Consider the following 15043-nt stretch of genomic DNA (forward strand, 5'->3'; position numbering starts at 1 on the left):
CTGGTTCGGCCATTCGAATCCTTTTGACAAAATAACTGATCGTGATCTCTCTCTTTCTCTCTATAACATACTTTCCTCTTTACCCTACAGGTGGAAGAATAAAGTATCTTAAATCGTGATGTGCCGTAGGGACTGTGTACGAAGAGTGCATACATTAAATGTGTGAGTGCGTGAGTGAGACAGAGATTCTTCCTATTTTCGTAACAGAAATTTGTTTACAGGTGGTTTTGTCTGCATTATTCGCCATCTTTTATTATAATATTATAGTGTCGAGGTCCTGTGGCAAATAAAAAACATCAAATTTCGCACAGCACGCCCGCATGAAAGAAAGGGCAGGAGGCGAGGAAGAAGCTCGGCAGCACGAGTAGAACTGACAGAGCGGCCTATGCACGACCACACGGTGGTGTCAGCAGTGTGGACAAGGCAATGGAAAATCGATGGTTTGTCCATAATCACCAGTCCAACGACTGCTGTCTATCACACCAGCTCCGGTCTTCCGGAGTTAAACAGGACTGGCGAGCAAAGCAGGGTGGTGACACACAAAACAGACCACGTTCTCTCTCTCACACACACACGGGTCCTGTTTTCAAATGGGAATATGGCGTCTTGAAAAATGTCGCGGTTTTCGCAGCAAGTTTATCAAACATCGGATCTTTGTATCATTTCATCATGGAATACTAGACATAACACTAGACTAAAACCAGACCAAACCATAACACTAAGACATAAACCCTGTTAAGTACATATGGTAACACTACAGTATTACCACATACTGTATCTATTCTTATCTGCGATCGAATTTTTTAGCTATAGACCACCCATGTTCAGAATTTTAATCCAACATCTGCTTCTTAAATATTGAATAAATGTAATGCAATAGAAAAAGCAATATATTTTGATTCCCACAATTTCAGCTGAATTTGCTCTTCTTTATCGTTGTAACTTGTAAGGGTATATTTATATACATATATACGCCTATGTCTGTTTACAAAATAACAAAGGTATCTGGTAATATAAAACAACTTCGAACAAAAATATATATTTAAAAAAAAGTTCCAACCTCATTCTCGTTAATATTCGCCAATTCTCGTCCTCTTTTCACAGGCACGTCTCTCTTTACTCGTCAAACAAGTGTTTACACTTCAAGCAAATCTGAATGGAAGACAGTTCAAAAAGCGTCGGCTGATGGTGTAATCCTTTACGAATCAAGTACATGCGGTTCACCTGATCATTAATCTGGAGCTTTTTCTGCATCACACCCCTTTATATCTGATCATGGTGATCTAAAACTACTTCTGACCGAGGGTGCTACAGACACATTGTGACATGCAAAGCCTTTTGATGACAAGTTTACGGGCCTCCGAGACACTCGCGGTAAATATGTTGTGTCAAGCCGTAAGTTATTTAACGCATGAAGATTATAAGCAACCGAACAATTCCTATCTCCTTGTGGCGTCGTAACGGAGTAGCGCAATGCATTATTCAGTGTTTGTGGCAATGCTGGTGTCAACAAACCTATTGCGCTGTCAGTCGTACACAAGTACAGCACAAACAATAATGTGCACAGCACAACACTGGATAATGATAAATTTAACTGTAAGCACATTCTGCAAACATCTAAATTACTTGCACAGTTGTTTCTTATCGTTATCACGAGTTATGTAATGTACATAATAATTTGTGATCTGCTTTCATCTACAATGACAAAATCGCCTAACGACTTTCTCAGAAAGCCTCTCCTCCGTCGGTGAGCGACCAATGATTCTACCCTGAATTTCTAAATTTACTGTGCACATTCCTCCTTCCCAAGTATCGCACTAGAAACAGTGTTATCAAAGCGAGCATCACTAACATTCAAAGTACAGCCAGAACAACGTAAACATGCCCATCCAACGACCCCCCACTAGCCCCACCCCCTCCAACACACACATTCGAAACTCGGTGAACTCTGGAAAACTAACACCAGGAAAATGCTGACTTTTCAACGATCAGAATCTGGCCAGAGCACCACGCGCTGCGTATTTCGAAAGACACCGACAAAAAAACGAGAAAAAAGAGGCTGCAAGGTTTGAAAGCAATCGAAGGCGCTCGCTTCCGCTAAGCACAGTGGGACTTTTTCTGCGGCTAATCTCACGCGACAAAGCCTTCTCGGCGAGTTCGCTCGGCTGATTCCTCACTCCCTTTCTCTCCCTCCCTTTCTGTGGACTTTTCTGTTGCCAAAATTTTAACAGGCACGAAATCCGACTTCAGAAATTGATTATGAAAGGATTACTGCGGCTGGCAAGTTTTCGTCACTATGCGCATTTCAACGGATTTTCAGAAAGTAAAAAACAACAAAAAAGCCTAGAATTTAAAAAAAAAAAAAAAAAAAGCGACCGTTGCGTTCGGAGTCTTTGCGAACTAGGCACGTGCATGGCAGTCAATAATAGTACCACTTCGTAGAACACGTTCCGCAAACTGCACAATCAAGCGCACAGAGGGAAGCATGTTTACACCCACCCTGCATTGAGCCTAACTTTTGATCGCTTTTCACGTCACTGTTCACCTCATCCGCCCACTACACCTTTTCAACCCCCTCCCACCGGCTTCATCCCTCAACCCCGCTTAGAACAATGTATGCATGGTGCGAAAGAACGAACTGCTCGACATGCAGGAATTGCAGTCGGTTGGAACATGGCCCAATCGCACTGCATCAGCGAGCGAAAAGCCAGGCGTGACACGGTGCATCATCGCACCTGCCGGTCACATCACATCCTATCATCTTTCTCGGCGACATCGTAAACCTTCCTCCTCAAACTCAAACCATTACCCCATATCCCCCCGCTCCTTCAACACTGCTCGTCACTCCTCGTGCCCATACTCGATCATAAACATGCTGTCTTGCTGTGCCACGCTTCGCTGAACAGTCTTTTTTTTAAGGATGGGAGGGGATCAAAACAGGGAAAGAAAGAAAATACAGCGTTGTTATAAAACGATACAAGGTCCAAGTCACGATCGATAAAAAAAAAGTAAGTGCTGATCAATATTTAGAAGTTAGAATTCAAAATGGTTTCCATCGATCAGCTACTTCTGATGTACACACACACACGTTTAAATCTATCTAGAGACAACCATTATTTCCTTAACTGGCACCAGCCGGACAGGAAGCAAGCCGGCCCACCCGCCTGTACCTGTCGTCGAGGAGACCTGATGAGACGCAGCAACGGCGAGAGCGCGCCACTGAGGCCAGTCGAGCCATCTAAAGCTTTTTAAGTAGATCTCTTACTGGGCGGTCTGTCCCCTCCTCGTTTGTCAGCCATTTTTCCTGTTTACCTCGGCAAATGCCTTCTTGAAGTCGATGAAGTTAGGCAGACATCTTTGCCAAGCTTTTAAATGTTTTTATATCAGGAAGCGGCTGTTAAAAGTATGTTAAACTGTGCTCCTGCCTGTTCGTCTGCTGTCAGCTCTTCAGCCATGAGGGTTAGGCGGTTTTGGATTACCTTTGGCATAGCATTGATTAGATGACTTATTGGGCTTAATAGTTCGACAGTTCTGGCACTGCTCGTTGTTGCCTTTCTTTGAGAAGGGTATGACCATTGCTTGCGCTCATTCTCTGGGCCACCTTGTTTTCCCAGATTTTTCGATACAGTGTAGTGCTTTCTTCATCTTTTCGTCACACTTCAGCAATTCCGTTGGGACATTGTCAACCCCAGAAAGCTTTCTTCCCTTTAGGCTGCGTAATGTCCAGTTCAACCTCTTCCCGTAGGACTGGGAGGTCTGCAGAGTTATTGTTCGTAGCCTGGTCATCTTGGGGATTATTCGAGTTTGTCTCCAACGAGTTGTAATGGTCACTGCAGTATTCAGTCCATCAGTTTAGTATAGATATTTTTTACACAGTATTCAAATTACTTTATTAATCCCATCGGGTTTACAACAGGATTATAAGGAAGTGTGCTTCTAAAATACGTGTTCAGTTCAAGACAAACTGATATCAGGGCATATTCAGGTACGGACAAAATGCCGAAAGCTTTTCTGACAATTTCCTGATGGCAAGAAAGAAGCCGAATGCCTCTGCCTGACACAAATGACCTTATAACAAAGATGGACAACGCTGTTAAACCGTTCCTAGTGTGGACAGAGAGGCTGCGGACATTAGCAGACAAAGTAAAAACACAAGACTGATGTCCCTTCGACTAACTGGCTTGAGGGGTCTGATCTCTCGCGCTTTTTGTCTTATTCGTGGGTCTCCTCTGGATTATTCTTTCTTTGTCTGCACCTGACCGTTTCCATCAGCACACCACCTCACAGCTACTTCCCATCACTGCTGCCTCCTATGTCTCGTCATAACAGTTTCTTCGTGCTGTTCGCCAGTGAAAAGGTCACAGTCAATATGTTCTTTATCCTCCTTACTTCGTGAGCATGAAGATCCTAGTTTATCTACGATGCTTTGATGTATGGATAAGAACTATTTCCACTTTTATATCAATCTGCTTTTGTCACAGATTAATAACGACTTTGTAGATATAAACTTCAGCTGTAGATCAGTAACTCTTGCACATCCTAATCCGTGAAAGATGCTACACCACTGAATTCGACATTTTTGGCTTTTATTCAATTGCTTTCGTGCTCTTGCATACATGCATCAGACATCTTCCGTTATATCATTACGGTTTTTCGAGTGAACTGTGCACGCTGGAAGCAGCTTCTGCCTACATGACTTTCATCTAATGTGCATTCTCTGTTTGTTGAGTGCGTCCGTGTCTGTGTGTCTTTTTTCTGTAAAGCGCCGTCAGCCTGCTCATAGGACCAGTATATGGCGCTGTATAAGTTAACTCTATTAATATTATTTGTCTTTATTTGTCATCAGTGATGTTGTTTATCATTTCGTCGTTCATTTGTTGTTTGTTCTGTATGCTGTCGTTTTTCTCGTTTTTGTTCTTTAGCGCTACGAGCATGCTCCTTACGAGTATGAGTGTGCTGTACAAATCTTGCGATTATTATAATTAAAAGACTTATGAAGGACTGATTAAAAATAAACAAACCACTGTGCTGAATGAAGAACTATTCGGTGCCATTTAACTTTCATCATCGCATAGTCTTTTTTTTTTTCTATCTCCTTAATATTTTAGGTGAAAACGAAATTCTATCCGATCTTTCCCAAGGCACTGGGATCGGGACAACAGGTGTCACTGATGTATTACGACTCGACACCGATGATAAATGTAAGCCATCTGCCCCGCAATGACATCATCCCAAATAATCTAAACGGCACGGCCCCCAGTCTGATGGTCACCGAGTGACCTTCTCCAAGAAAATATTAATGTTCTCCAGCAAATGAACAGTGTAAAAATGGTCGCTTTTTTCCTTAGTTTTTGACAGAGTCAAAAGCCAATACATGAGACTTGGAGCACTGGTGCAAGACCTGCTCCCATTCGGGTAACAAAATTGAAATGAAAATACAACAGACATAAACAATGAGCATCTCCGTGATTGATACCTGCGCTTTACAAGACTACCTCATCATTATAGTTAAGATGATCAATCCAAGCAACAAAACAAAAATCATGCAAAAATAACAGCCATTTTGTTCCCGTGGCAATGCAGGACTCTCTCTCTCTCTCACTCACACAGCTGTTACACAAGAAAACATATGTTTACAAAAACAGACAAAAGTCCGTTGGTCTTGCGTAAACATCCTCGGATCCGCACCCGCGGCATCCAATACAGCAGGAGGCAAATACACGGCTTACTAGAACTTTTTCTAGCGATCTGGTGCCACCTTGTAATCGTGTGAGACAGAGACAGAGAGCGTGCACTTCTGGGCTGGTTTAACAATATCTTACGTCCTTAAAGGTTTCCAAATGTGTCGTTCTCTTCGATTTTCCATCGCAGACCTAGCATTACCTGTAAAACTTGCGTCTAAAAGCAGTACAAGTGCTGAATAAATTGTTTCCGGTTTCAAATTATTAAACAATGATGGTGATGGGATCATCAAATATGTACGCCCGCCTACGTGACTGCCTTCATGTCGATGCGCACCTATGCACACACACATTCACTCAAAAATGGACTTATAATACTGTTTTCGTGAGCGTAGGGTTTTTAAAAATCAGGACTGGTTTTTAGTTCTTTGCTTGGAGATGAAGGGTGTGGAAAGAAAAAACTGATCTCCAGAATGTGATCCATCTTGTTATTCTTTGATTCCTTTCCTCCATACCGTGCAGTAGGAGCTTGCCGCAAAGGGGAGTGAGGGAGAGGGGCCGTAACGTTAGGACCAGAGGCCAGGTGCACAACACGCCGTTAGCCCAGCTGGATTAACACACAGCGCTCAGCTAAATGTTTATAAAATATTACCAGGTTAGCTAAATACTACCCCTGGCGGCGCATTGTGCACACCGGCACAGCTACCTCTTGGGTAAATTTATACCTGTAGTCGATAGACATAGCCTCAAGGGCATACAGGGATGAGATCAGGCTTTATGGAGTCTTTATCTTCATAATACTGCCTTCAGCTGTAGGCAGACAGTTCTTGTTCACTGTCAGAGATTCACTCCACCCTATAAGACGAACAGAAAAAAAAATGTTTTACGCTGAGCCAGCAACTTAGGCAACACTACGACATGTCACATGGCGCCCCAGGTCTTCACCAATACACCGCCCTTCCACATTCCTCCATCCCAGCACCGTCCAAAACTGAACATGACGTCACGTGATCTTGAGCCACTCTGGGCAGTGAGAGAGAGTGGTGGATGGACCATGATGAATTTCAGACACTGTCCACGAACAGTGGACAAGTGAACAAGTCCCAACTGCCTATCGACAACAACAAAAATCAAACGGAAACAAAAAATAACAAATAAAATTAAAACGGGTAACGACAATTTTAAAAACCCACCAAATTAGTAAACAAGCAGGCATTTCAGATTCAATCGATATATCGCAATGTTCAGTCCCCCTACCCTCCCACTGCCCCCGCCCTGACATAATCTCCCATCTGCGCAATTTCTTAAGCAAAAACATGGTGGGGGAACGACTTGTTGCACCTACTGCTGGCGTTCATCGATCGGGCCATAAGCTTATCGCAGAGCGCAAAACTGCAATGTACAACGGCAGCATTATTTTTTTTTTTACGTTTATTTCCCAACCTTGGCATGTCGAAATACTCATCCTCGCGATATTCTGTTACCATAGCAATGGAATCTTATTTTCTGCCTGAGCCTGACGAGACTGTCAAAGACGCACAGCATGAATTTGTTTAGTCTTAGCCTACGCTGATCACACAGATTCATCCCCCTTCCCCACATAAAAAAAAAAGTAAAAAATAAAATAAACATGGAAAGGCAACAGCTTCTACTTGATTACAAGCATTCTTTGTATTTAGATGGTAACAAATCGTTCTTTTTTCTCCCCGCTGTGCCTGAGACTATACATTGTGTTTGTTGACATCTGATATACTTCTGCATGCACCTAACCGGTCACCACACGTATTTCCTGTTCCATTTTCTGATGATGCTGTGTTGCTGTTCACAGAAGCCGACTTGCTCATTACCATGACATCTACAGACCACCTTTGACCTTGCAACTTCAATACAATTCTTGTAAATGTAGGCTACTCCACAATGAGCCGGTCGATAAGGACAACATGGATACTTAGCTTGGTCAACGTGAACTCCATTCCTTGTTTCACTGATCCACCAAACACGACCGGGCGACAGTGGAGTTTTTCGAACCTGCTTCTTCTGGCCTCCGAGACGATAAGGAAGGAAATGACTGACTGGACACGCTATGTACAAGCAAGGTCAACGCGCGCCATTGACCACTTATAAAACGAGAGTTCCAACATCTAATTATCTCTAGACTTCATTAGACACATCTGTCACGGAATCGCTACGCAACATAAATTTCTTTAATCACACGTTTCACAACATAAAGACTGCATAGAAGGCATCAAAATAAGCATACGACCATTCTGATGTTTTGCTAAATTAAAAAAATTGAAGTCCTCGGCCAGCCGCTTAAACTAAGGGACGAAACAAAGACACAACCACTATTGCTTCTAAGTAGCCTCCCTTTATTTCTCAAATCGAAAGCTGTTAACCATGATCACTACTATCTGTCCAGACACCCATTCTAACGTACACTGCGCGTGAGCAGGACAGTAACAGACACGTATTTAGAAAATACATAAATCCCAAAACTTATGTATTTCAACAATTAATCTTTTGTGGTGAGTTCCCCATACACACACACCATGTAAGCCGGTGGCAGGGGAAATTTTTTCTGCTTTGTAAATAGCCATCAGAAAGCGTAATTTAACCTCTAAGCCGTACTGACCCGGTACATTGAAGAAATGTCTTTTGCCCGCCTGTACGGGATTATCAGGGCAGAAAGCTGAGATTCTAACAATCAGCATTCAATGATACTGAATCTGTCCCAAGAGGCAGGTGAAAAGGGAAGTGGGGCCATACTACTATGTAAGTGTTACACAAAGGTGAAGCAAAAACAGAACCAGGTAAATACACACTTAAAATCAACTGACAATAGAGATGATTGACTGATTTATTAAAGTCTAAGATTTCCTCAGTTGTCAAGGGTTCATTTTTCTAGACTATAAGGCTATCACATGCAAAACAGCACAGCACCAAAGACATTCATCCAGAAATTTCCACTTAAGCTGTCTTGATGTTAGCTTCTTCATGAGACAATTGCCCTACTGACACAGGTTCCCTAAATGAATGAAGCTAATTCATGCTTTCAAGTGCTTGACAATGTGTGTCATTATCATTGTGTCTTTATTTGAGTCACTTGGAATTTCTTATCACCTATCCAAAATCTTTTCCCTGAATGATGTGTAAACTACCTGCCCACCAGTAGAAATTACTATAGATCAATCGTGACTGTAGATGAATAATGCACAGAACACTGATGTCCCATGCATGCCTGACTACTCACTTATTCTTATATAAACTTGAATGGAGAGAAAGCAAAACGTTAAAAGACTAAAATCCAAACAAAAACAGTACTTACTTGTCTTCTCCAAGCACAACTCCGAAGCCAACATGCTTCTACTCGATGCTTGGCTGGATCTATCCAGCCTAGATGTCGGGCTGCTTCATAAATTGTGTTTAGATGGGTACTCTTTAAAAAAAAAAAAAAATAAGCCATATATATTTTTTTGGACTCATCTTTGAACTGCCATAAACTCTCCAGCATAGCTCTCTATAAGTACTGTTTAAATAAATCAAAAGGTTTCTTCAGTGTGTCATTTTTGTTTAAATGATCGAGATTGCAAATATTACTAACCAGTTTTATTGCAAAAATATGCATGCTGATTTGTAAATCAAGTCACAAACATATCCTACCTGTCCAGAGTCCACAACATATATCAGCCATTCTCCTTTCTCCTCCTGCAGCCTTTGCCTGATGCAAGCAAGGTCAGAGGTGTCATATGTGTAGCCACCATCAGATTTGACCAGGATCAGAGGCACCTGGTAACCAGGCACGAACATAACTATCCTGCCTTCCTCGTCCTTTTCAGCAATACCTTCAAGACAAGTGTTTGGATTACAATCATAATTATCCATTTTTTCCATATCCCTTGGTATCTATTTCAATAAGCAGAAACAAGAAAATATAAAACTTCCAAATTTTAAAAACAGTTATTTGGAAAACTGACATTGATACTGCAATAAATGCTTTTTTCTCTATCAAAATAATAAAATGTATAACTACACAAATTTATTGTCCAAATCTTGCTGTCTGTTTTAGTTGTGCATAGACAGAGGTCTGTTGGGCAGAAATCACTTTTGACAAATGGGGTTTTATTCCAAGCAGGTAACAAAAGCCATCTCACAGTGACAGAAAAGGTAAAAATTATACTTTTATGTATCATTTCTATGTCTAAAGATTATTGTTTTAGGATAATACAAATGTGACAACTGGGCAAAATGCACAACGAAAACCATCCATAGGATCCGTGTCCTTAAACATGCTGCTTCTAGTTAAGTAAAAGTTGAATGAAAATTGGTCAGCAGAAGTCAGTGGTTTTCATAAAAAGTCTGGAGACCTCAACAGTTCCACTGGAACAGACCATGCATGGACTAAGATCTTGATATTTCCAAGAGCATACCAGTATCTCTATTTCCCAATCATATTTTATAACAAGGTTTTCATAGTGCCTGTCTAAGATTTTAAAGGCTTCACATAGTGAGCATGTTGAGTTACAAGGACTAACCTTGGAGGAACCATCAATTTCTTTAGAGGAAACATGCCAGTGCATGTTGTCCTACCCACATTCCTCCTCTCCACATCAGAAAAGGATCTTCCACATGAGAAACAGCATTTTGAAGGTCACTGGCCTCAAAACAGCTGGTCCGGCTGGTGTGGAAGCCACACATGCTCTCATCAATGAAGCAAAGATCTTGCACAACAAGCTTCCTTGTTTAAACGAAAGACAACTTTTTCCAACCATTAACCTACCTTTATCTATCAACTCCTTCATCAGCACCTTCATCCTCTCCTGGTAAAATGACTCTCCACGGTCTACTAGGTGCACTTGAAGACGGTCATACACCTTCTGAAACTCTATAAACAGTTACAAAATATCACAGAACCATAGGGTCACACAACACAGGGTACGAAATATCGAGAGAATAAGGATAGGACTAAAAACAGTGCATCTTCAGCATTTCAAAATAATCATCAACATGCTGTTATTTTTATCATTTGTAAACAAGTTTTAAAGCTTACCATTCATGGAAATTTGGTAAATCATCTGCCATGCCTTATAGTGCACAGGTTCATATGACTGTAACTTTACAACACATTCATAGGCCCTTTTTTTGAATTCTTCATCTTCATCAAAGCGCTTCTTTGATTCCTGCCAACAGCAACAAAAAATCATTTTCTGGTTTGCTCATGACATAAGAATCATTAAGTTACAGCTTTATACAATGAATGATGCGTGATGCATACAGGAAAAAAAAGACCAACAGCAACAACCAAAAAACTCTACAAATGTATTGCTTACAACATGTTCTTAACTCTGACATTAACAAATGTCTGTTCATTCTCTTGTTTTCTTGTACTGAGCGATACAGTCAAGAGTCAAACATAAAATTCAGCATAAGTTATATTACCTTGTAAAAGGCCTGCAGATCTGAAATTGGGGGTGTTTCCTTAAGAAAATTGGGAAACTTATCCTGTAAATGGGCTATAAGCATCCCAAACTGTGTGCCCCAGTCTCCCAGGTGATTGATCCGCAGCACATCATGCCCCACCCACTCCAGCAGGCGACTAATGCTCTCCCCAATGATGGTTGACCTAAAATACAAAATATGATTGCCATAATAATGACCACTCAGAAGATGAATATGCTTTAATGAATCATTACATTGAAACATGTGACAAATTACTGAATTTGAGCTTTTACGTTAATCCCATTCTAATGTATTAGAACAGAAATATATTCAAAAGGATTATCTTACTGACCTCAGGTGACCAACATGCATCTCCTTGGCAATATTAGGTGATGAAAAGTCAATGACAACTCGTTTTGGTAAGACTGGGGTGGACGTATACCCTGGACTAGTGTAGTGCGAAGCTCTCTGGCCACAAAATCCTTGCTTAGGTAAACATTGATGAAACCTGGACCCGCTACCTCCACCTGAAAAAAAAATTGTATGACATACTAATTGTCATATGATCACTATGATCATTAATGCACTAAATTTCATATCATACAAAGTGTAAGACAATATTTATCACAGACCACATAGGGTCTGCATAAGGTAGAATGGCATAGAAATATGATTATCATGCATAGTTAGATGCACCACCAGGCCGCCCAGGATTAATGATCTTACTGTAAAAATCATAAAATTACTTAGTACTTTATTCTTAGTGAGTACCTAGCAATCACTGTTCCATCACTCTCATTAACAAAACAGTTAACTGCTAAACTGTATGTAACTGACCAAGAGTAACCAATGTTATAGCTTCACCTTTTCATAGAAGTCGGTTTCAGGAAGCTTGTCCACAATGGCTTGAGCTACCTCTCTTGGGTTGATCTTCTTGCCACCACTGTTCCCAATCAGCTATGCCACAAATTACAAAATAATCTAAATAAAATATTCCAATCCATAAGGAATAAGAAAATAATATTGTACAAAGTATAACAGTAGAAAAGAACTCATTGTTTTATAACCGTATAATCTTGATATTAGATAATGTGCTCTCTTTTGTTTTATGCTAACTTTATTAAACTTTTGAAATGATTCTCTAAATTATGGCTTTCAGTACCATGTGTATCTGCCAATCATAATCTGCAATTAAAGGTTTTAGTGCTTACAGATCTTCCAAAATGGAAACTGGACAATAAATGAAATAATTTTACTCTGAAAGATTCAAACCTGAGCAAGACTCATGGCACTGTTGCACTGGTAGTCAGCCATCTTTGAACTAGGAGTGACCATAACTGCTGGTGACTCCAGCTCTGGAAATGCTGACATAATTGCCATGCGGAAGACATCTTCAAGCATGCACTGAACACTGACCGAGCAAGAACGTTCCCTCAAATGTTCTTCTTGGAGAAACTGAAACAGAGAATGGAAAGAACTTAAAAATAAAACTGGTGCTCAGCAATGATTTATACACCATGATCAGATGATGACATTTGCATTATATAGTTTTTCTTGCACATGCACATATACACATTTTTTGTTTATTATTACCACAATATGCAGCAACTATTTAAGATAAAAAATGCAGTTGAAAAAACTTCGTCCAAACTTTTTCGGTGTTCACTAATAAGCACTGTGTGATGATTTTACTAACAACTATTATCATGAACAAAAGCATGTAGTTACATAACAATATCATACTCCACTGAAGCAGTTTATGCCAACAATAAACCACTGAAAGTCACTGGTCTTTTCAGTGACTACTTTTGGAAACATCTGATTTAATTAAAATATTACATAACTACCTTCTGTCTACTGATGATAAAATGTCAGTTAAATTCAATGTGGGGTAATGACAATTAATCGTGCTTCCCTTAAGTTAAAATTAATCACTACAGCTTGTAAACCTACTTGGAACTTCTATATGACTGTTTCAGTAATGCTGGACAAAGAGCCATAATGCAGTTTATGTCTAGCCTCTTAGCTTAATAAAATTAGATCAGTGTCCAATCTTTGTGTTGTTCTGTTTTCTTAAAGTTACCAAGATTTACTATCAGATTGACAGATATATACATTAAATAAAAGATAGACTGATTGATTGCAGACAGACATAGAAAGGGCTTTGATAATAAAATACTGTATATAGGGATAATTTTGTGCAACTCTCAAAATAAAGACATGAATCTTTGGTATGAAAAACACTACCCGTTTCAGATGATTTAGCTGATAAGTCAACTTGGCATTTTCAGTCTGCAGTTTTTCCACAGCTGAAGAGACACTTCCAACATCAGGAACATTTGAAGAATCTTGAAGCACTTTGATTTCTGCCTTGAGCTGGTCGATTTCCTTTTCCTGAAAACACAAAATAGATTGTACATATTTCCTGCCAAAAAATGGTGCACATTATCACTTATACATAACAATCATTGGGATTTAAAACCCCATCAAAATTAGAACAAGTTAGTATTTGATTAAATGCTGCAAACATATACTTGTTCTACACATATTCCAGAATTTGCAGAATGAAGACTGGACAACAAACAGAAAACTTTTACTGTTCACTGTTCACTCTTTTACTTGTCTTTTCCCCTTCTTTCTATTATCTGAGTTAACCCTCTGGACACAATGGGCCATGATCACGGCTTTGCCAGGGAAGCATGGAGAATGCAATTTTAATTACTTTTATTACAAAGTTCAAACTTTCTCCTTTCCAAAACTGCATAGGTTTCTTGGTCTAATGTTTACCTAAGAGCAGCAATAATAAAAAATAACTTCACCCACTGTCGTCTTCACAGTCTTCAGTTATTAGCCGGTCTTTGTAATACTTATACTCTTATGCAGTGCTCAGAAATTTAACTGAATGAAAGTAACTGAAATTCCTGGTTCTACTTTTTTTTTCTAAGTAAACATTAAAGAGTCAAATGATATGCTCTTAATTCATTGCCAAAACTCTTGGTCAAAGTTGTATAAGTCAATCATATTATCATCACATAGTCCATATAGCAGTTCCCATCTGTGTCTGTCAGGTAAATTATAATAAACACAAAAAATGTCCACCCTAACACATTTCCTTGGGGGTGGGGGTGCATCATTGTATCTTTCCACGATGAATGTTTGAGCTAGTCACTCGCACTGTTTTCGTTGTACGTGATCTGTATGTCATTACTAATACCGAAATGTGGAAAACGCATACCTACCCAAGACTATACTCTCTTTGTATACAATCACTGCACTTAAGATGTCAACCAAATATCATCCCTTATATCAAGCCTACATAAATACTTCACTGTTCTCACATTTAACATTATGTGACCTAATGTTCTTTCCGGACCTCAGCCCTTCAATACGTTGACTGGGACGAGGGAGGGGCAGTACTTTCCTAGGGCTGTTTCAAAGCAGTTTTAGTTTCCACAACTGATCAAAAGATCACACCTTATTACTCGTATTGTACATATTATTCAAAATCCTTTCAAATTCACATCTGTTTATAATCTTTGGTTAATACTTCTTTATTCAGCCGCAAAGGCAATTACAGGAAAGATTTACGTTTAATCATCAATTATGTTTTGCTATAAAACAGGTTAGGAAAATTACAGATATGTTCCTCAGTAGTCTCTCATATAATGCTTCATTCGCATAACAATAACTTACGGCTTGATCCACACGGAACAAGTACTGCTTGATGTCGTCTGCCATTCTTCGAACTGATGAAACACAAGGCAACGTGCTATTGAGGCTGCACTAAGTGATAAACTTTGGCCCATAATATTTATAAATTGATTTGTACAGTTTTAAAAAATTACTAGAAGATTACCATATAGACCATATTTTTAAACGAGAGAATATATTAAAAAGATCAAATTTTATTTGTCCACTATTCTTAA

General features: G+C 39.7%; 1 protein-coding gene across 1 annotated transcript in view; it reads right to left on the minus strand.

Moving 5' to 3' along the window:
- Nucleotides 1-14930, minus strand: part of LOC112558846 (arginine--tRNA ligase, cytoplasmic-like) — an 84815-nt gene extending 69885 nt beyond the window's left edge. The window contains 12 exon segments of the mRNA XM_025229554.1: nt 9007-9044; nt 9046-9117; nt 9342-9523; nt 10459-10563; nt 10729-10858; nt 11118-11301; nt 11470-11527; nt 11530-11644; nt 11982-12074; nt 12390-12572; nt 13365-13511; nt 14811-14930. Of these exon segments, the coding sequence (XP_025085339.1) occupies nt 9007-9044; nt 9046-9117; nt 9342-9523; nt 10459-10563; nt 10729-10858; nt 11118-11301; nt 11470-11527; nt 11530-11644; nt 11982-12074; nt 12390-12572; nt 13365-13511; nt 14811-14855 (1352 nt within the window). The 5' untranslated portion in view covers nt 14856-14930.
- Between the last annotated feature and the right edge of the window lie 113 nt (nt 14931-15043).

The sequence above is a fragment of the Pomacea canaliculata genome, linkage group LG3 (assembly GCF_003073045.1).
Source record: "Pomacea canaliculata isolate SZHN2017 linkage group LG3, ASM307304v1, whole genome shotgun sequence".
Taxonomy (NCBI): domain Eukaryota; kingdom Metazoa; phylum Mollusca; class Gastropoda; order Architaenioglossa; family Ampullariidae; genus Pomacea; species Pomacea canaliculata.